We start from the raw sequence: 23,583 nt of genomic DNA, 5'->3' as shown, positions 1-23,583 counted from the left end.
TAACGCGCTCAAGAGCAATAGATGACGTACTGTTGCAGTTCGGTTTCTTAAGCACCACGGACAGCTACAAATAATGATAACATTGAATAGTGTTGAGTGATGGTATATAGAGTTTCAAATACACTGCTGGTGTAAGGAGCGCCAAGTGGAGCTTTTTGAGCCTAAACAAGGGTATAATTCACAAACTGACAAAATATGAGTTCCACTTCCGTTGAGTGCTCAGTCACGGCGTGCATGTTCCGTACGGTGCTTTTCTCCTTTTTATCTCGAGCGCAAGATAACGGAATACATCATACTGCCCCCGTCTACTCCTCAGACTCCTCGGAACACACTGGGTCTGTGTGTCGTAGCAATATTATCGCTGTCCGATAATGCAACAAGAAGGCCACTCGACGAGCAGTCTAGCATTTAGTATGTGCGTTTCAGGGATGTAGCTCACACAAGCATCGTATGTTACGAGTGAGGGAAGCACCGGATAAATGCACCACATTGGCAGTCATGCGTTTTCGAGGAACGCCAGGTAAGCATGTGATTCTCTGTAAGCTTTCTGCTTTGCGGACTTTCTTACACTAAAGTCCTCGCAATCAGTGATTAACTCACTGTTATCTTAATAGAATGATAGTTTCGAAACGGCTGCTGCCTAGTCACTGAGAATTTTGATTTTAAAAAGAAGGGAAAAAAAACCCTGATGTGTACTTGCCACGGGCTCCCGCGCACATTGTTCATTCCTTTAAATACGTCCCTCGATACTAATATGAATTTCTTGATACCAAGCGTGCTTAAATTTGAAGGCGTTGCATTCTTGGCTATTCTTCACTCGGAGTATGATTCGTCGAATGTAAAGAAATAAAAGGGGAACAAAAAATATTCGAGATCTCCAGCGATCTGTTCGAAGCTACCGCCATCGGTGGGGTCGCAAAATTATGCAATGAGGATGAAAAATTTCAGCGAATTTGTCAGGCACTCTGAGGTCATGACTGATATCGCAAATAGGAATTTACTATTTTGAATGAACATCTCCAGAACGAACGGAAATGATTCCATAGAAGGCGTGGTGATTTTCAACAACGACTGATTAAAACAACGAGAGAAAGGGAAAATTGCAGTGCAGAAAATGCGTTGTACAAAACTATGTAGGTTATAGCTGAGATAACAGCAGTACTATGCAGCAGTTAAAAAAATTCTACGCAACAGAAACTCGCAGGGTAACTGAATTAAATTGATAATAGAAACGTATGCTGTGGAAAGACGACGGGCAAACAGCAGTTGAGTAAACGCATTGACCTTGTTAGACTGGCAATCAACCATAGATAATTCACGTGGGGCATGCGAAAAGCACCTTATGTGTAAAAAGCAAGCATGTGGCTCTTAAAAATAACAGAGTGCACTAAGTGAAAAAAAAGCAACGCAATATAGGCGCGTGAAAGATCAGGTGTTCAACCGGTTAGACGGAGAACTAGCGGGATCATGGTTTAGCAGATTCTTTCGAATATACTGTTTTGGTGCCAAAGAAAGGTGTCTGTTTTCTGCTACGAATGTCACCGACTTCATCAAGTTGACACTGATAATATTGTGAGGCTTTCAAGTGGGATGCTCTTCGCACGAGAAAGCGGAGAAAAGCTGTCAGGTTCACGACAGTAATAACGGTATCTGGCTTAAACCTGTACCGCATGCTTTCGACGTTCTGGCCTGACAGCCTCTGAGACTAGCCAGAGGCAATTATGCATACAGCGAGTTAGGTTTTGTTAGCGCCAGCCCTGCACATTCTACTCTGGCATACCTACGGGTGCCTTATTCTGCAATAAATGCACACAAATGCACAGCTCAGGAATACCATGAAAGGTACCGTAGGAAAGACGGGATCACTTAGATTTTGGGAGGCAGAATAGCAAAGTGCAACTTTACTATGAGGGTATATAACAATATTGGCTAATTTCGACTTTCTGCGCTAAGCAGATCGAAAATGGAAAAAAAAAAATTATTCTGGATATTTAAATAGCCAAGGTTCGTGCTTTACAAAATTTTAGAAATCGGAAAACCGAAAACGTGCGCCTCGATGGCATTGATAAATCTCTGCAGTCTTAATCGCTTTCCGTATTTGTAAAGCATGCGACAATCTGGCGTATGAAAGTACTTCATGTGACAATTTCAGACTGGTTAGCGCCGTCAATGAACGAAGAAGGTTACATACAATAAGCTACATATTACTCAAAGCAGTGATTTCTGAACGACAACATAATAAATTTTCGCTTGGAAAAGTGTGACTGAATCAGATGCCCCCCCCGGTACGTGAGAAATCTATTTTCTTCCATAACCGCCGCCACAAAGAAACTTCATAAAAAAAACGCGTCTTCAGGGAACCTGTTTATTTAGCAGTTAAGCGATGGCTTTAGTTGGGATGCTGGTGATGATTCTGGGTTTCTTAATGGTAGAAGTGTACACAAAGCCCGCAAATTACCACATTAAATAGGAAGCTGAAAGAGGCGAATGATACTCTTAATCATGGCTGTATACTGGCAAAAGGTCTGCACCTTCGCGAAGATAAATGTTCCGAGGAAGATAAGTTTACGCTTTTAAGATGACGAGAAACTGATCAGGCCGTGTCAAAAAGTCACCAATACTGCAGTAGTGATTCGACATTACGCTCTTCAAGCGAGCGTGCACACTGTCGTGAATTGCTTATATAACTTACGTTACCTTGACACACAAGGTCCTAATGTAATTATTATTTTTATTACTAATTATGAAACTGCAATACAATAGCTTGATAGACAATGGCTTGATAGGCTTCAAAGTCATTGCGATTTATATATGGGAAATATGCCAGGAAGGATTCGCTGTCCTCAATAACGTTACAAAATAGAATAGACACTGGAACTACGCAGAAAAAATATTCGTCTTGTACTGCTACCCCCCCCCCCCCCCCCCCCATACTACTCCTTCTGACAAAAATAACATGAAGCTACCAGCATCCGTATGTCGGCCTTCTACGAGGACAAAATGACACAGTCATGAGTACTTGCTTGCACAGATCTTCGCGAAAACAATCGCTTAAAAGTGCAGGTTTTTCCCTCGAACGGTGAACGAGTGGAACTCACTTCCCATTGGTGTATTTCTGTCCAACGATTTCATGGTTGAATTGCAAAAACCTTTTTGTTCAAGTTCGCGATGTTAACATTTCATTTGTCCTTCTTTTTGTACTTTATGTTCATTTCATGTTACAATTTATAAGTTTTTTTTGCCTTCTTTTTGTTTGTGAAGACCCCCTCCTGCTTGAGCCAACGTATTGGCCTGCAGTATGACTAAATAAAAAGTTGCACGTCGGGACAACATTTAAGCCGTGAAACCTACAGCATTTTTAATGCAAACCGTGGCTGTCTGCCCATCCGCTTTTTGCAACAGAACGTAACGAAAATGCGTTTAATAAACTTTAGATAGAAAAGAGAAAAAAGCTTAAGCTTTTCTCGTCAGCTGGAAAGCTAAAGTTAAAAATTATCTCTATCCCCTAAGATTTAAAACTTGACTGAATATAAATTTCAGTTTCGGGATGGTTTCCGCTGAGTCACATAAATCATTTTATAATTCAAATATGACTTTTTCCAGCACATGTGGGTGACAAAGTGATTAATGCGATGAAAACTCCTAAATATTCCGTTGCGTGTGCGCAAAATTGTTCACACACTTAGGACGTCGTGCATTACCTACATATTCACACACTATCACGGATTCGGGGAGGCTCGTGTGGGGAGAAAATGCAGTAATATCTTATTGCTAGGTGATTGTATAAACTATTTTATATATAACGTTTGCTGTTGCCGGGTTTAGCTTATTCCCCCTCCCCCCCCCCCCCCCCAATGTCATTGTTATACATAGCTCTGCATGACATTCTGTTTAGGCACTATTCCTGCGGGTGCTTAAGCTTCGAGTTCCGGGTATTGCTTGGTGTAGCTTAGGAAATGAAAATACCTACAACTGCAAACATTTAATAGCTAATAGTAGACACACAAAGGCCACAAACATTCCCCTCCTAGCCATTTTGTTAGGTACTGAGAAATACCGCCAGTAACACGCTGCTTTCCTAATTAAAGGCGCTCACTCTTGCGAATAAATGGAACCTGGACACAATATAGAAAAAAATTTAAACAATAAATGAAAGACGCTTAACGTCTGTTATCAAGGGTATAACACATCATCGTTTCTTTGTGCCGCGGCTACCCTTGCCAATCATGTTTGCTAGCATCCAGTGTTCTACCGGCTTCATTACTAATCCTTGACTCCAGCAGCTATATCTAACCCATCTCATTAGTACACAACCTTAAGACACCATACCATGAGAAATACCAAACCGCAAATATAGACGACGACTAGGCGGAGGCGGTTTCCTGCTCGTACATACCGCTTTGTCATCTTCAGCATCAAATTTTGGCCACGACTATATTGAATATCTTTGTTTTAGGGAGGTCTTGCCTGATTCGACCACATCCTGTGAGGCCACTTTATCACCCACCAAATTCTGACTTGAGAGTTCAAAGTTCTTGTGCGACATACTTTTCGAGGAATCTGCTCACACGTTGCTACTTGGGAGTGATTTTAATCTTCCCGATTTGCTTTGGCACGATGGCTGATGCGTTAATGGAGCTGGGGGCGTGTTATCTCTGATATGAAAATAATAAATGGTACGTTGGGACTGCTGCAGTATGTAGATAAAAAAATACCCATGATAACCGTATCCTAGATCTTATGTTCTGCAATTAATATTGTTGCTCTGTGGACGTTATTCCGGGCATAAGTGACCACCTTGCTGTCGCCGCGAATATCAATTCTGAAGCGCACCACCAGAAAGCGTGTGCGCTTTCTTTCATCTTTTCGAAAGAGGTGATTATGTTAGTATGTCTGAAGAGCTCGTTCACTTGCATTCCTTTCTGAGGAAAATGATGCGCACGAGTTATGGCTTATGTTAAAAAAAAAGAAACATTACTCGAGGTCACAGATATATGTTTGCGCAAACATGAAATCCTCAAATTAAGGAAAGATAAATCCACACCCATGTTGACCGCACGAATCCTAAAGCTTATTCAAAAGAGAAGGCATGCACTCCCAGCATTCAAGAAAATAAAATCAGTTCTCCACCTTTCAGTACTTTTTTAGATTACAAATGAATACAAAGGGAGCCTAAAAGCGGCGAAAGATGAATACTTTTGCAGGCTAAATGCTAACAGGAAAGAAAACACCAAATTATTTTTGAAATATATTAGAGGGCAAGGATCTGAATCGTTAGGAATCTATGAATTAGTTCACAGAGGTTAGGTTCTCAACGATGATGAGCGTAAACTAACGCATCTAAATAACTACTTTCACTTTGTCTATTCACCTAACCCGACTTGAACTCTGTACCATCATTCAGCAATTCCCCTACTCTACAGCCAGTATATATTAGTGGAGGCGGTATTTAGTGGACAGCTGGAAAACGTCAATGAAATTAAAGCCATTGGGCCAGACGGTCTTTCACTACATATTTTAAAAAGATGTCTGGTACCAATTTCTCGTTATCTATATTTTATTTATAGTACACATTTAGCAGATGACAGTTTACCAGATGACTGGAAAATTGCACATGTAACTGCTATTCACAAGGGAGGTCCCAAAAAGATGCCAGTAATATAGAGTTATATTAGTAACACAAATTGCATGTCAAATCCTTGAACATTTTTTGCATACAGCGATTTGAGATACATTACCGAGAATAATTTGCTAATTTTAAAACAGCACGGATTCCGCAATGAGCTTATTTTGCACCACCCAACTGGTCGAATTCTTTCAAGACTTGGCATCCGGTGTCGATGAAGAAGAGCAAATTGACTGCACTTTTTTGGATTTTCAAAAACCTTTTGATACAGTTTCACACTCGCTCATTTTCAACAAGGTCCAAGAAATAAACATTCACTTCTCTATAAAAAGGATAGAAAATTGCTTGTTTCAGCGGCGATAGTGCGTTGCAATAATTGTGAAAAGCACAGGGTACATCAATGTTTCTTCAGGCGTAGCGCAAGGCTCGGTTTTGGGGCCACTCATGTTCTTGGCTTATATAAACAATATCTCTCAATGCATTGCATCCTCAGTTCAGTTATTTGCCAGCGACTGTGTTGTGTATCGAACAATTATCATGAGACAATAATGTTGTAAATTTACAACCAGATTTACCACGAATGCAGTCCTGGTGTTCCACTTGGAATATAAATTTAAATGCCAAAAAGTGCGTTCATGTCAGTTTTACCAAAAAGAAAAAAACGCTTACTGACTTCTGGTATGTGGCGAATGATGATCTAATGCGTAAGGAAGCTGCATATTAGTATTTAGGAGTAACGCTCTCATCGGATTGTTCATGGAAAGCACATGTTCACCACTCTGTACATAGGGCTATTAGGGCACCAAATTTTATTCAAAGGAATTTGAGATTTTCTCATACCAATTTAAGAAATAAGGCATATATGAGTTGCATAAAGCCTATTTTGGAGTACGCTTGTGCAATTTGGGACCCTTCGAAGAAGGCGCTCATTGAGCACATTGAAGAAATTCCAAACCGCGCAGTCAGATTCGTCTTGGGATGATTCGGAAGAAAGGACACAGTAAGTGCCATCAAGAATGAGCTCAGATGAGACCTGCTTGCCTCCGGAAGAACATTAAGGCTTAAACCGTTGTGTATGATTTACAACAATAACATCGACATTAAGGAAGAGATCTTTTTTATAGGGCCACACTATGTCACCAGGCGCGTAGATCACACTTATCAAATTTGAGAATATTAATCCCTGACTGGTACTTGCGCAAATGTATTTTTGTTGCATCTATTAGAGAGTGGAATCGCCTAACTGAAATGCAAGTCTGCTGTGTGAATGAAGGTGTCCTTTTTTCTATGCTGCAAACCTCCATCCTGTAACGTGTTGGGGCGCTGCGGGGTAGTCTCTGAGAAAAGGGTAAAGGATAACGCGCGACATATGAATAAATTTCTGCTTTATCTAAGCTGAACAAACAGCCTGCTTGACCTAGAAGTAGCACTATTGATTCTTGATGATAACGCTTGGCAGGTTCATGCCAGATCTGAATTGAGTCAAGTGAGTTGGCTGTTACAGCAATCTTACGCGGTCTCTTGACGTCGTAAATTGCCTTGTGCCGACACTGTGCGGCCTTAACATTGGCCAAGTAACACTTGCGAGATTGGTACTCTTAATGTTCCGTTAACAATCCTTACGTGGACGAAAGAGTGATTTCTAAAACAAAGGCGCCTCTCACGCTGCCCCATTAAAAATGATCGAGGCAGATATCACTATTATTTTTGTATGCGGACACTGATATTGGGACATCTTTTAAGCATCACCGTCACATCTTTATAAAATATCACGCTCAAGAGCACTTAAATTGCTCAGAGACCATTTTGCTATCAGTAAAGCTTTGGCATTCTACCAGTGTATAATAAGAGAAAGTGGCGCTCACACACTGAAAAAACGTTGCATACATGAGAACTCATTCTTGAAATAAGCAAAGAGAAGACTAAAAGCGCCGTCCTGCGCTGAGGCGTGCGCTGCTTCGGTCATGTTTCTGGATAAGCCTGGTGAATTCCAGGCTCGAAAAGGTAGCTCTCTTTAACACACCACTCACAGTATCTCTTCTAAACAAGAAATAGTCAACAGCGAATAAATTGAATGGTCCTTTTAACCGTTTTTTTTTTTCTAGTCATGAACATTTATGCGCCGCTTTGAGCCAAGTGTATTTTCACGATATATAAAAGCTGTGCAGAGCCGCTTAGTCGACTCTCCACTTAGTCTCTAGAGTTGTTTGCAGATAAAGACGTACTGCGAGATGGCGAAAGTTGAGATAGCGGCAAAACATGACAAGAGCCGTCCATATTCTGAGGAACCGCCACTTGCGTTCGTGCTTGGTTTAAGGCTGACGGATAACGTCGAGATATCGCACGACGAAGAACTGCTGACGCTTTTCAGCATTGTAGAGACAGTCGTGCGTAGCCAAATCTTTCCGAACAAATGTGGTCGCCTCTCACTGCACAAAATCATAAGGATGCGTGCAAGGGGTTTCAAGCAGAGCAAGCACCGCAGAGGGATGTCGCCAATAGTTCCTCCAAAATAAGTATAATTGAATGATGGAAACAAAATTCGGGGTAGGAGACATTGAAGCACAGACTTTCAGAGTTGGATGGGACAACCTTAATAGATCCCGTCTGCCGGGTGTCATAGTGGATCGTGATTCACGTACGAGTATTTCTGTACTCATTTTATATCGCCGTAATGTTTAGGCGCTCAATCCAGGATTGCCCGTCGTAGCCTTTGTTGGCGTAAAATTTCACCAGCCATTCGTGAGAGGTTTGCGCAGGTCAAAATTATTGGGACACTTCAACACCATCTCGACGCTATGGCGAAATAGAGGTTTTGGAGTTCTCTGAGCTTCATCGGTATGGAAACATCGTCGAAGACGGTCCACGCCACTTTTAAACGTAGAGCCCGGAGGCGTCACCTGTCACGGCAACAACATATCAGGTGTCTATGTAATTCCGATGGCCGCCGAATGGCGCCACCCTAAAATTTTTCCGTGGGTTTGTTTAGGCAATATCTTAATTCTTAGTTACGGCGACGGATAGAAGGGAAGCCTCAGTTTCCAAGCGCAGCCAACGTTTCGACAAGTGGACTTGTCTTCATCTGGACCCAGACAAAGACGTGTCCACTTGTCGAAACTTTGGCTGGGCTTGCAAACCGAGGCTCCCTCTACCCTTGTTCAATGCTATTTTATATGGTGCAGGCATTACCATTAATCGTTCTACCTTGGATTCTAAACACTACAAGCAACAAACTTCGCCAATATCCCGCTTTTTTATAACCAAAATGATCCACCGCCGTAAAAGTGGTTTATGAAAATTGGATTACGTCACCGCATCGTCACCGCATAGGATGACATCACCGCATGGCAACCTGTTTGCCGTTATCGAGACAACACACACTTTGGGATTTTGCGAAGCGATCGCTCATGTTCATAGTGTGCAATGCGATTTTCGGCAATAATTATTTGGAGGAGCATTCAAGATGATGTAAAGCAGTCGCTGTGACAGAAGACGACCAATGATCTTGATTCAGTGTTTGTACTGCAGTACATATTTTGGGGGAGTGGGCTGCAGTATTCTTGGACTAAAATGCGATCCTCTGAAAGTTTTGTCTCAACGACATTGAACAAAACAAAAACCCGTCATTAAATCTCCATATTGGTGGCATCTTGAGTCGTACATGACAGTTGCTTTTGGTTACTTCAGTCATGAGTTAGCCTGTTCAAAGCATATCGGTAGCAGAAGACAAAGGATGCCAAATGCCTGTTTTTATCTTCAAGAAAGCTATCGTCACGCCATTTGTAGCCTGTTTCTATTTGATGTTTGATGGCACCGAACGCGTGGTGAATGCGGCCATACTGCCCATCGTCGACGACATCGATACTGTGGAAGTGAAACAGCCCTCTTAAAACCAGCAGGGTGGGTCTGCAAACAATTCCTGAATATGGCTCCAGGCACGCACTATACCTTGCGGAGATTCATTTCTCGCGTGTGAAGTGCGCAGTCGAGTGAATTCGAGTCCTTCAACATACCCGAAAATAATCAACGATCTATCAGGAACATTTTCAGACCTCATTCTTAAGCTTAACATGACAGCCACCATTTCCTGGGCACCTGCGCACGCAAGCATTGAAAACAACAAATCGGCCAACGTTGAGACTCGAACAGCTGCACGCAAAACACCAGCCGCACCGAACAAACCTTGCACCATTTCGGGTAACAAAACCTTCTTGTTGGTTCCCTCCGCCTTCAAAGATATCACGAGGTAGCGAAACCGCTAAGCACTTAAGAACCTCCGCACTGGAAGAGTGAAACGCACCGAGCCGAAGAATAGGTACGCCCTTTTCGCCCTATGCCAGAGCAGCTATAAAGGCCCCATAGAGGTAAACCCGCCGGCTCACGATCAACACTGCATCAATATCTTGTTTTTATTAGGACACAAGTCATTCATCAAAGACCGCGACGAAGAGATGCGCCGGATCACAGCGATTGCTACCCATGTCGTATACTAATGTCAATATTATTCTGATATTCGATAAAGGTCTCTCGCAGAAATAATCGTTGCCATCCCTCTGGCCGACTACATCGTCTAAGTACTCCCACTGTCATTCGATGGAGCGGCCGTCACTAGGTTATGGGAAAAGCTAGAGGAGTTTGTCAATGCAGGCACAAAAGCCAGGCCTACGGCAGTCTACCTCATATGAACCAGCTCCTGTCTCGGTCGCCGTGATTGTGGTAGTTACAGGTGCACGCAGAGATACTTAAAGCAAAAGTGCGTACTAAGAGCTTCAAATACAAGACGAGTTTCAATCAGTAAGTCACTCAATTAATTAATCAATCAATCTACTCGTTTATTGCGTTTACTGTGAGCATCTGATCTTTTTCATTTCTGAAATGAGCAATCTCTCCTGTTAATCTCTAGCTTTGGTCCACAATGACCCATGCTTTTAGTCGCGGTACACATGGAATACGTTGTTGTTCTTATTACTGTCGTTTAAACTCATGTCAAATACCAACGCATGAGCTTCGGCCGATAATGGGGTTGCACAGATGTGGTTAGAGGTGTGCTTTGCCAAAATAAAATGATTATGTAAGGCAGAGATAGGGAAACGAAAAGATGAAACGCCAAAATAAAAAAGCAGAAATGATAACGCATGGAGGAGATGAACACTGAGTAGAGAATAACACCTGAACAGGCACGAACGTTAACGTTCTCATCGCTTACACAAGAAGGAGGAGGAAGATGAGGAAAGGAAGGGAGGTTACCCAGTAAAAGCAACCGCTTTGCTACCCTAGGGCATCATGATTCTCCAGGGTTGTCTTGAAATGTATCGTTTCGTGCGGCGCCAGTTTGATTAGCTATATTTATCAGTCAGTTTACTTCTTTCGTTCAGTTGTGTCTGGCTCTTTGTGAATCTATAAACCATATCACGCCAAGGTGTTTGGTCGCTAACTACGTTTCGATAATCACACAGATTCAGCTGCAATGCCTCGATGATGCCATTTAACTCTCACTGTCAATATACGCTTTTTTTAGTGAGAAAGTCATGTTTAATTTGCCACTTAGAGTGCATATTTTGTAAAATCGTTCCTTGAAGGCTGAAAATTTCCAATATGCCTCAGCCGCGATGCCATAGGATCGTTCGTTCCTCCTCGTACCTTAACCCAGCGATCAATGTTGTTACCAACATTATTTAATAGGGCATTTATCTCCTTTAAACGGTGGTTGCATGAAGATTCTGACATTAAATTTTCAATATACGCCGATGGCTTCACGGTGTGGAGCCCACACAACGACCTACTGACTAAATCCGCTTCCTTGCATTCAGCTTTAGATATTACCTCCATATATGTTTCTTTCATTGGGATTATTAAAATTTCCACCAGTAAACCTACGGTCATGTCAGTTGCGAGCGGCGCTTCGCCGTATACTGGCTGTAACATCTATATATCTATCTCAGTCCGGATTCCCACTTCAGAAAAGTACAAAAGTAAAATATTGGCTTTAACAATTCATGAGTCAGGAGTTATAACTACATGGCTGTCTCGCGCTAAGAGAACAGGCGTTACAGACACTGGGCCTGATCAGACGCACCGCTCCAAAAACGGCCGGCTCCCACTCAAATGTTGCACGACAGTTGGTCCGGGCAGTTGTGCAACCGCGCCTTACTTATCAAGCCCAATTTAAACATTTGACAAGAGCACAATGGGATCTGCTTGAAGATATAAATCGAGAGGCAATAAGGGTTATCACCTGAGTTCCTTGCATAACACCAGTCTTGGCACTCCGATAAAACGCACAGCTGAACACGATAGATGAACTGGTGCAGCAAAGGCCTGATGCTCGCAGGATTAAGGCCACCTTCTCTCACGCAACGTGCGCTCTCAGGGCTTATGCTCCATCGCATTCAATTGTACCACCGCCAGTTCCAAGTCTTCCTTCTTGGCGTTTTGTAGAGCTTAGTGATAACAAACCAACGAATTTACGATGACAAAGAACACAGGACTCAGCTTCGTCACTTCGCGACCGAATTATAGATAAAGACACCTGCGTGCCACAAGGTGCCATTGTAATTTACGGGGACACCCTGCGAAGTGACATCCGCAGTTTACTGTCCTTGCATGTCTGGCCTAAACAAGACATCAACGTTTCAATTACCGGAACCTCCATCTTCATTTTGTGGGAATCTGCTTACTTTGCAAGAGGCGCTTCGCACTGTGACCTCCATTCCGATGGTTCCCGCGACCCCTATTGTTATACGCACTGATTCCCTCCAGTTGACAAAGCTGCTTATACGCATCAGTAGCAGCCCACAAATCTTCAAAGATATACACAGTCTAGCGGCAGGCGTACCGCAGCCAATTCGGATTGAATATATTTAGTGTTATTTGTTTTCGGGTTTTATATTTTTTTTTTTCAAATTCGGGATGGTAATCATCGGGCATTATTTTTCGACTTGATAATAGAAAAGAAATCGGGTTTTTCATGGAAGCAGTCCGAAATTCGGGTTTTATCGGGTTCAATTTTCAAACTAATAATTTCTTCATTTATTCGAGTTCTCCTAATCAGTACGTAACGATTATGGTTGTTTTCGCTTATTGTCAAGAAAGTGTTTCATAAGTCGGCGTTTCTGTCGTATTAATTACTCTCAGCGATGTGCAGCTGTCAGTTTTTAGGCAAGAAACATTTTATTCACTTCAGCTGGTCATGAATGTTTTCGACGCCCTAATTAGCATACATAATGATTAGCATGCGCAAAGGTTCAGGTTCCATCCGAGACCTGTCTGGGCTCTGGAGGTATCTCAGCTGAGAAAACTTTCGCTCTACGTCACAGCTGCCATTAGCTGGACACAACGATGTCAGCAATGCATGTTCTAGCCGATAATAACGCACAGTTGTGTCGTACGAGTAGTCCATCAGTTCAACACTTTCTTTCATTTGTGGGGCTTGCTTCCACCAAGTACTGGTTAAACTCCTTTCGAAGCGAGTCTATATCTCATGTCACGGAATAAAAAGAGGTCGGTTGTCATCAAACGACTCATTCAGTTTCAAACCAGTTTCCACATTGTCACCTGGTTTTCTTTCTTTCTCTGAGAAGTTATGTTTCAGAGTTCGGACCCATATTCTGGAGATTTTCGCGCAAACCTCTTCACAACAAGTTTTTACTAATGTGGCACTGCTCTTAGGTGACAAAGACAAAACACCTTTTGCTCGAGTGATTTTATTTATCACCGTGCAAAGCTCCTTGACAGCTTGACACTTACGAGGGGATCGAAGCCTAGCATCAGAAGTGTTCCGCTTTCAAGCGTTTTCTGGATATCTGAACCTACCTCGAGTGCCTCTCTCATTAAGACTGTTTCCTCGTAAAGAACCTCTTTATAAATGAGTATACTTTCTTATAAAGCACCAAAGCAGAAGCTATTAGAGCGATATATCGCTCGAATAGCTTTTGCTTTGGTGCTTTCATACAGGCTTTCAACACGTTACTTAGGCACATTTGTTCCAGAAACATGAAAAAATCGAACTTAACTCGATTTAAAAAAAATGTTTGTTGTGCAAAAACTGGGTAAAAATTAACAACCCTAACATATATTCCGAGTTATCTTGTAACTTCGCAAAGCCGTGCAGACTCTGCGGCCCGCCTTAACACATCAATCTCGTCATCGCCAAGCCTCTTAAAATTGGATAATGCTACCATTCTTTTAACAAGAAAGGAGCACCTTCGACGCATTACACGTGCTACCATGCCTCCATGTACGGTAAACCTTCCCGGAGGTTTAACCTATACACAGGAGGTGGTGCTTTAGGAGATTCGAGGTGGGGTTATCCTGACACCTGCAGTGACTCAAGAGTGGCCTCAATTTCGAGATTTGTATCGCCACCCTGGTTGCCCTGGCTTCAAGACATGAGATCCAGAAGCCGGTATCCGCCACCTGCCTTGGGAATGTCCAGCGCTGAAGCCGATGAGGATCCGGCACCTGGCGGCAGCTGGCCTCTCCCCCATAATACGTCGTCATATGCCACTTGTACGCGCGGATCGCATCATCGTTCACTTCTAGACTTCACTACAGCAGCCAACATTTTTTCGTCTATTTGACCGTACCTATCATCAATCGCAAAAAAATCGAGGCCTTAATGGTAGCATGGCGAGAGAAAAATGTCAAATGTGTTCAAAACATGATCGTAAAGACAAAGTAATGATGCTTTCACTAACTTGGCTCGGTGTAGCACGTGAGCAGGCACGATAATTAAGATAATGAAAAGAGGGGCAAGTACCTGGCCCGAAGTACGCCTTCCGCGACTTCACTTTGTGGGTCCTTGGACACTAGTCACGGTGCATTGTAAATGAATCCGATAACAGGCAGTGGTCAAAGTTAACGAAGCGCAAAGCATGCTTGGTACTCCGACGTCCGGTTCGCTCGGCGACGAGCAAGTCTATGGGGCAGCGCTTGAAAGGCGGCACTGTCCAGCTTTAATTCAACTTATCCATCGCATTTTGAGCACTAATAAAATTGTAAAACAGGTCAGCATAATCTGTGTGCATTATTGTACCCACGTTCAGCGTTGTATACCTGAAAAAAAGAACGAGAAGGCGTTGTATGTTCGACCGTTTCAGCCAGTGTCGTCTGCCCGCGTAGAAATTTAGCAACACTCGGATCACTTCCTAAAGTTTGTTGGTTGCTACTTTTGCACAGCTTGCAAGGTTGCACAGATTGCACAGCTGTTCCTGTTACACGTCTTCTGCTTTTCAGTCATCCTACGCTGACCCGGAGGCGCTTCATTTTAGTTGTGGTCGGCCTGGTCCTGTTTTATCTCATTTGCACAACGGTTTTCAACAACAAGCCTAAGCACGGTGAGCGGATGTATTTGTTGATCTGCTGAAGGAAACTGTGTGAGCAGTTTTGATAACACAATTGCATTTTTCAAAACAATATATACGAAGAAAACTGCAATTTAAGAATACATTTTCCTCTAATAGGCTCTGACATTTCTCTGGCGCTCTTTTTTTTTTGTTGCATTAAGCGCCTTTTAAATGGGCAGATTATACGTACTCATTTTGATTGTTACTCTCTGCTATGGAGAGACCGAAGTTGCTTACGGAAATAATATCAGCATATACAGGCAAATATACAGTTAACACAATTATTATTTAAAATGTTTCTAAGCTAACTACAAATTAATAAAATTACAACGTATCAGTTAATTTAGAGCGCTTGCATTGGACGTCAATCAAATACCCAAAAGGTGGGAACAGACTTCCTTAACATCCTGTAAAACATATTCCACTACATAGAGTGCGAACTTGACGCTGCCTGAGGCAGCACAACATTGACCCAGAAAAAGCTAGTCTAATTTATTACAGCGGGTACTACATTAGTGAGGAGGCTCTTTTGGCTGAATTTTGTACAAGGGAAAAGCTGTTCCAGCAAAACAATTCAAACTCGGAAGAGGCGGGTGCACTAATTAAACGGGTTAGCGGTCTAAAATTGTGCTCGGATGGAAGCGAACAAATAGTTGCTGGCACGCATCTGCTGGAACTGCCGGCGGAGGAGCTAAAAGGCGGCGCTACCAGTACCACCCCATATGTTGCCGCGGAGACGGCACGCTAGACAAGGAGAGAGGATTTGTTTACCACAAGTCCAGGCTGAAGGAAGGGGTTTATTTCTTGGACGTGCTAGAAAGCAATAATAAAGAATTACCGCTGCCTTTGTATGGAATTAGATATTGGCCTACAGATAATGAAGATATGGTTGTTCTTTTGAGTTAGGTTTGCTCGTCGGCCTCCATTGTATACGGCGCCCAGGAATGGCCGGGTATAACTGTGATATGGCCGGGTATAACTGTGGCCGGGTATAACTGCGATGACCGGCTGGAACGAATGTACTTTCGTGGAAGTATTCACAAGTTTATTGGAGCCATTAAATCTCAAACATGTGTCCCGGACTGGTTAATAATCTTAGAGCCCTTAGTTGCGTCTAGATAATTTTAGTATGTCAAAACCATACTCGTAGGCATTGGTTTGGTTTATTTTTTTCTCTCCAATGCATTTTGATGTGCGGTAAAGCCTGGCAATAAATAAAGTCCGCCCTGGAGCAACGGTTATCGCGATCGGTTGGGGGTCGAAAGGATAGTGGCTCGATTCCTAATGGACATTGTTTTTTCCCAGGTGCCACAAGGTCGACCCTTTCTGCGCAGATCATATGATCACGTCTCTCATAAATGAAATTTAACTGAATAGATGCCGCGATGTAAACAAGAGACGTTATCCAAAGGATCGAAAGCGGCAACTAGAAATGTGTGATCACTACCTCGTTGGATATATAAATGTCATATAGAAAAATTGCACCCCTAATTTACTCACATGTGGAACCCAAAATTTAAGGGAAATCAAAAGACCCAGGAATAAGCTTAAAGAATTACAGCCAGCGATGCCACGGAGAGGGATGAAGGCGACGTTAAATATAGGGAGTAGGGGTGCGGTATTTTGTGCCGTAATCGCATGCCAACTATTCGTAAATCGAAACCAATAAGAATAAATAAACATAGGAAGAGTAATTTATTGCCGTCCAAAACAGTAACTACTGGTCTCTCAGTAGAATGTACTGCATTTAAAGACAGCACGCCTATACCGACGGCAGGCAAATGGTATAAAATATACTTGCTACAGGAGAATAGAAGCATGGATTACCTGCAGGTACCCAGGAAAGGATAACGCAAGGCAGGTCCCTCTGGCAAGGTGAATCTTGTAGCGCTCATATTACAGGTTATAACGATGAATTCTACCGCAGAAACTGCTTTTAACCCTCCTCCCCTTTGTCAAGTCAACCTCAATTGTTCGCCCAATTTCGAGGACTACATATTTTTACTTTGCTAACGCCTTGAAGCGAGCGTAGTAGTTGTAGTAGTAGTGGTTATTTATTATATATACAGAAGGAAGGAAAAGATGTTTGTCTGCCCCGGTATCTGCTATCTGATATCTGAAGCACCTGAACTTTAGCGGCAGAAATCAAGGGAAAGCGACGAAGGGGTAGAGGAAATTAAAGAGGTGAGTGATAGGGAGAAAGGGCAGGGCAAGTAAAAATTAAAATAAATAAATACACTGTACACTAATATACAGTAGTTTGCTTGAGGTCCACCCGCAAACTTCTTAGGTCTAAGCGGGCGTTTTTCTTTTGCCTTTTTGTGATGGGTACTGAACGTTCCCATCTGATGTGTGCTCTCAGTTGCCATATCACTCGTATATTGCGACGTAATGCAACTAGCAACTAGCAACACGTACCCGATATGCATCACTGACTAACCTAGTGTAGCTTTCGCTGCAAGCAATTTTAGTTCAAATAACGATTGACCGGTGAGTTTATAACGTCGGCATGTGCGCAGAAGGCATGAAATAGCTTAGTCTTTACAGCAATCATTGAATGGCGTTTTGTTTACCGGTTGTTCTGAACTCTGACGACTGCGCATAGCATAGCGAGTGGTAAAAAATGTACTTATATTGAAAGGACTACCAGGCGGAGAATATACTTTAGAAGAGGTCGTTTGTAATGCGATAGATCTCGATATTTTCATTGGCACGCAGATTAGATGTCGGTCTTCATATTGCGCAAAACCATTCTATACAGAGTAGGTGCCCTTCGTGTAAATATGGACGAGCAGCGCGAACGCATTTGCCTGTGCTCCTGTGTGGCCGTTTATGTGTTAGAGTAACCCTGTGATGATGGAACATAAGAGCGCACAGTCGCGGAAAGGAGTTTATAGCGTTGCATCATTCTGTCCTACATTATATCATCGATCGTGCCTACAATCCACAAAACACAATTTTGATGTCGCACGAGGTATTCGGCTATGCATTTTCGAACATACTACAGGCCTTCATAGCCTTCCTTGCATGTGCACTGTCAACATGTTGGATATTGTGCAAAACAAGTATCTAGCCTAAAATCCTAAACTACGCTCTTAATCTCGTTTTACATAGGTTCCAGTTAGAAGTGGAACTTCAAAAAAAGTTCCGCCTAATAAGTGGAACTTTTTTAAAAGTTCCACTTATAAGCGGAACGTATGTGGAACCAGATTAAGAGTGCATACTTGAACACTTTGAGTTCTATTTCGGGGGGCAGAGGTGTCACGAAAATGCCAAGCATTTCGCACTCCTCAAGCTTTAAACAACTTATTTTTGTCGTTGTGCTCCTCATAAAGATGGCGCATACCCATAAGGGGGATCGGCCTCGACCAGGCAATGATTGTTTGAAAGTGTGGGCGGCTCGCGCAGCTAGTGTACTTGTTCCCGTTCGGCACAAAAATAAAAGGAAGCCGCTTGGTTTCAGTGGTCTATCACTGTTTCTTGAGTGCCTTAAGCTGCATATTATGAAAGCTACAGAGATCTCGAATCATAGGTGTCCCTTTTCTTGCTTGGACTTGATAGGGGTAAAGGGCACCGCACGTAGAAGATGTCACATGGCTGCTGGGCTTAGCCCACTGGTGCCCCAATTATAGGTGCCCATTTTCTTGCTTGGACCTGATAGGGGTAAAAGGCACCGCACGTAGAAGATATCACATGGCTGCTGAGCTTAGCCTACCGGTGCCCCTCAAATGGTTTATGATTTGCATAAGTGAAGGCGGCTGACATCCTCTCATTACAAGGGGCCATTTTCTTGCTCGGCCGTAACAGAGATAAGGGGCGCCGCTTTTCTTAGAAACAAGTCGGTTTTGGCGGGGTCGGATAAAAAGAACCCTTTGCCACAAAATGGACGTATGACAAGTTGCGTGTTTAAGATTGGTTCTTATATGCTGATTTTTTTTTTTCATTTTCCGCTCCGTGAACAGAGCAAAGAGACAGTGGAAGGGCTGAGAGGGGTGAACTCGTCAATGCCTCCAACGTCGCTATCTACAAGTTGTCCGACGCAGAATTCATCGACTCTACATTAGAAGGGCAGCTGCCAGCTGCGTTCAGCGCCATTCTCAAAGACTACTCCACCGTGTCTCAAGCCGATGTTAAAATAGTGTTTGTAGTCACCTACTACCGAGCTGGTTCATCTTTCCTCGGCGAACTGCTGTCTCAGGGACCCAGAACATTCTTTCACTTCGAGCCGCTTATCCCGTTCACAGTGAGCGGCCGTATCCGGCGTGGCAGGGAGCGTCACGCCTTTCAGCTCATCGAGCACTTGCTCCGATGCCAGCTGGAGGCAGTTCCGCTGTACACGGTGTGGCTTGAGAATCATGGCTATTACAAGTTCAACCACTTCTTGGCCAACATCTGTGAAGGAGGTCAGTCGTGCTCGTCTCCGAGTCACCTTTCAGCACTGTGCAAACGAGCCAGCACTCAAGTTTTTAAATTCACCAGGCTATACATGAGGCAGGTGAGTTCCATTACCATCTATTTATTTACTCAGCACTTCGGTATTGGCTTCTGAAGAAAATAATTATTATATGTTACCACAACCAGAGCATGTATATGAGTATTCATGCCTAAAGGGAGCTTACATGCGATTTTTAGATTATAATATTTAAGTCCGAGCGAATGTTTTATTGCAATATGAGCAAGTTTTGAGTGCGGTAAACGAAGATAAAAAACTAAATTCACATTTATGATTACAGTACGCAATTTTAAAAATGTCAATTTTTCTAGCGTGCATGAAACGCTTACTGAAGCAGAGGCCTGCAGTGAGCTTCAGGCAACACCTCTCTTCTTCACCATTTGAAGGTATGTGCGCAAAAAAGGACGATCACGAGAGAAGAGTAGACAGGACGAGAGGAGCGCAAACGTGAACTGATGTTCATTCGAAAGGGAGGCGGGATTACATAGTTGGCTACAGATTTTCCCTATGTCCACAAAACTGCTCACATCCTGAAGAAAGTAGGGAATAAATACGGTGTCTAGCTGTCGTTTTCACCGCCTTGTAGGCTCAGCCGCCTTTGTGCCCGAATCGGCCGAACTTCCAACAAGAAGAAACGCAATGGTTGCAGCGTAGAACACAAAAACCCATATGAGAACCGCCAAATGGGCGTAGTGTATCAGATTTTTGTAAGATATACGGGCAGACTGGCCACTGCATCAAATTCGCTTAGCTGAACATGAAGGGTCAATTCGGGAACTAGATTAATATCACCTGATAAAACATTGCCTGGAAAGCAAGCCGTTACTAAAAGAAAGCATGGTTCTGCGGAAGTGCAGCGATAAAAAAGCACAAGAACTTGTTGAAGCCTATTAAATCCATATAGGAAATCAGTGATACGTCCATCAAACTTTACGGTAGTGAAAAGCGTTTCTTAGAAGCCACTATTCATCACTTGTCACTCCCCCCCCCCTCCATTATTATGGTCATATATTACGGTCTAGGCTCTTATACCCTTTGGAGCCTCTACTGGCAAACTGTGTAAGCCTGCCTCCTTTTCGAATAAACATCATCTGAAGTTCGCGCTCGTCCCTTCCTGTCGCCTCTTCTCTCGTGATCGTCCTTTTTTGCGCACATACCTTCCCGTCGTCATGAACCAACTCGCCCAACAACGTATCCTGCTGTTTGATTGACGCTGTGGGTGGGCTTCATAGTCTACACGCGAATTTTGCGGTGCCATGCCACCATTTGGAACACTGCATTACACGGGGGCTCAGTGGTATCGCCACGTCAAATGACTCTCTTTAGCTTGATTACCAAATGTGCAGTTCGTTGATTACTAAGAATTTGCTTATTGAGACTGCGTAATCAGCGTGTGAGTCCATCACATTGCTACATGTGAGCCTACCATTCGGTCTAAAAAGAAGCGGCCGAGGAAGTAGCGCTTGTTCCTTTTTCCCTGGCACAGGCTGGTCAAGCAAAACAAACAGGGCCGAAACAACCACAATTAGATGGTGTCTCCTGAGCCTAGGAATTCTGACGTATTTAATAAAAGCGCTTTATAATTTATCATCAATATAAGAAAAATCTCAACTAGGATTTTCAAGATTTGATGTGAGAACAACTATCCTGTGCAGTAGCGCTGGTAACAGTGACACAAAATAGACAACTGCGCACTTTCGTGGCGCGCGGACAGTTACCAAAAACGGTAGCCTTATCCGTTCTTGGCCTTAGTAGAACCCCCATAGAAGGCAAACGGCTGCTGTTTGCAGCCGTTTTGTTATTGTTTTTAGAAATTTATGACGGCCCTCTACGCTAAGAAATACAAATAATTTCTTCAAACGGTAGTGATCAGAAATATGTACTGAAACTGGCCTTCATTGAAGAACTTTAAATTCCCTATAAAAGTTTGCATGAATTTAGTTTTGGCTTTGGTGCTTAAAACAGCAATTTTTCTAACCGTTCTGATTGCAGTATTTTGTAATATAATAGATAGATGCCAATAGTACTGTTGAAAATTATGTATGGCGTGTGATTATTTAGCAACATGAGTTTAAAAATGCATATAGCAATCACAGCATCACCTATCTAGTGTTCTGTTGTAGAAAGATGTTTTCAAAATTAGTTTCCGGCAAGAAAACTTACAGTTTCAACGTCAATGAGGTGATGCTGCGAGACTGAAATCTTTTGGAGCTCAACAATGCAATAATGCGACAGGAACATGTACTTTGCCAGCATTTGGGTATGACCGAATTGCGGTGGCTGTTTGTGTGGGTACAAAACATTTCTGACTTTCATGACTACCAGAAAAATTATTTTAAACGATCGCTGTTTTTTAATGTCGCGATCTTGATCGCTACAGCAAAAAATCCAAATTTTTGCAAATTGTGATGGTTCTCTCAGCCCCAAAAACAATTATTTTTCATGCATTCCTTGTGCATGTTGTCTGAATAGTTGAGTGGATACTTTGCTTACCTGTGGTTCCCAAATTCGTACAATAACGGAGTGACCGGAATTTCTTAGAAACTCAAGAGTGGAGAATGCGATTTGGAAACGGTTTAAATTTGTTTCGCTGTAAATATATAAATTCCGCCTATAATAACTGACAATATAGCAGAACTTGTCATCTTTCGCAAACAGCCAACACGAGGAAGGCACCCTCATAGCTTCAATGTCTGCAGATATGTTCTCCTTTGTGGTATAAGAGCTAATGAAATCTGGAAAATCCTTTCCTTTAGTAAACGCAGTACTTTTCCCGTGGCTATAAAACCTGATAGCACCGACCGAAACCCAGGTTCGAGAACCCTTATATACTGAAAAGCAATATAAAAAAAGGATATACCCCCTAAATATGTGTATAGGTCCTATTACAGCTCAGGAAAAGATATTTGCAGCGTTGTTTTAACACCATACGCTGTTCACAATATATTCAGAGCTATACCCTTCCCAAGTGTGATTAGGATGCCTGAAGATATTTATAATTTTCCTCAATTGACTAATAGCAGGGCGATGCAATAAACAAGGCCATTCAACCCTGCACAGAAACATTGGTGCGAAGTCGTCAAAATGTCTTCTCATTCTGGAAATTGCTTGTGCTACATATTTTGTCAGTTTAGAGCCAAATGCGCTCGACTGTCCTGTTTTCTATACTGATACCTCAGTACAGGATGCGAAAACTTTTGAGATGTCTAGTGAAAGCTCGAACTTCCAACGTCGCGTAATCAAGTAAGCTAGGTATACCTCACAATGCAGGTGGCGGTTTGGCTGAAACGGAACCCAGACATCGCTCGATCGGTACGAGTGCTTCATCTCGTGCGAGACCCTCGCGCCATCTACAGTTCTCGCCGTGGCTTAGGGTGGTGCACACGAAATATCGACTGTGACAAACCTAGCGCCCTCTGCAATCAAATGCGTATGGACATCGAGGCATTCGGAGAGCTCACGGGATTCCTGCCAGCCACTCGAATGCAAAGGCTTCGATTCGAAGATCTTGCCTGGGACGCAATGAACGAGACTCAGCGTCTCTACGCCCGTCTTGGTCTCGATTACACGACCTCCGTAGCACAGTATGTTGCTAACCACACAAAGGCCACGTTTGAAGATATCAAAGACGCACACTCAACGAAACGCAACACTCAAAATGTCCCTGATGAGTGGAAAACTAAACTTTCGCGAAAGACCATTGGCGTGATTGAAGAAGAGTGCAGGGATGTGCTACAGAGCCTTGGTTACGAGTTATTGGTGCGCGGTAGGGACATAACTAAAACAAAAAGTCTGATTCTGGAGGACAGAAGTGGAGGTTGGTTACTCTGAATAAAGTGAGAACGTATTTTAAATGTTCACAATAGGAAATATTGTCAACATCAAGTACAACTCCATTGTTTTCTTTTATACTGTAGAGCTGAATCTGTCAGGCAAAGTCGACTAAAAAGTCGACTGCAAAATTATCCCAAGAACAGGTAATGGACACTATTTTAGGGCGAAAACCTTTTAATGCTTATGCAGTCGTCCTCAGGTCACCCAGGCAGGCCACCCTAGGTCACTTGATGGTATCCAAGATGAGGGTCGTCGTAGATCAAGGTGAATCATTATCATCATCATCAGCAGCAGCAGCAGCAGCCTGACTATGCCCACTGCAGTGC

General features: G+C 42.9%; 1 protein-coding gene across 1 annotated transcript; it reads left to right on the top strand.

Annotated features, from left to right (window-relative positions):
• Window positions 1-423: 423 nt before the first annotated feature.
• On the top strand, window positions 424-23,270 carry LOC146199930 (carbohydrate sulfotransferase 5-like). Its single transcript, XM_084592831.1, has 4 exons — window positions 424-520; window positions 14,861-14,961; window positions 18,933-19,465; window positions 22,694-23,270. Exons 1-4 carry the CDS (start codon window positions 480-482, stop codon window positions 23,252-23,254), a joined length of 1,236 nt encoding a protein of 411 aa, XP_084448957.1. The 5' UTR covers window positions 424-479; the 3' UTR covers window positions 23,255-23,270.
• The last annotated feature ends 313 nt before the right edge of the window (window positions 23,271-23,583 follow it).

The sequence above is a fragment of the Amblyomma maculatum genome, chromosome 2 (assembly GCF_055883805.1).
Source record: "Amblyomma maculatum isolate TAMU_Amacu chromosome 2, ASM5588380v1, whole genome shotgun sequence".
Taxonomy (NCBI): Eukaryota; Metazoa; Arthropoda; class Arachnida; order Ixodida; family Ixodidae; genus Amblyomma; species Amblyomma maculatum.
Note: the sequence above shows the minus strand (reverse complement) of the source record. Positions and strands in the feature narration are given on the sequence as shown.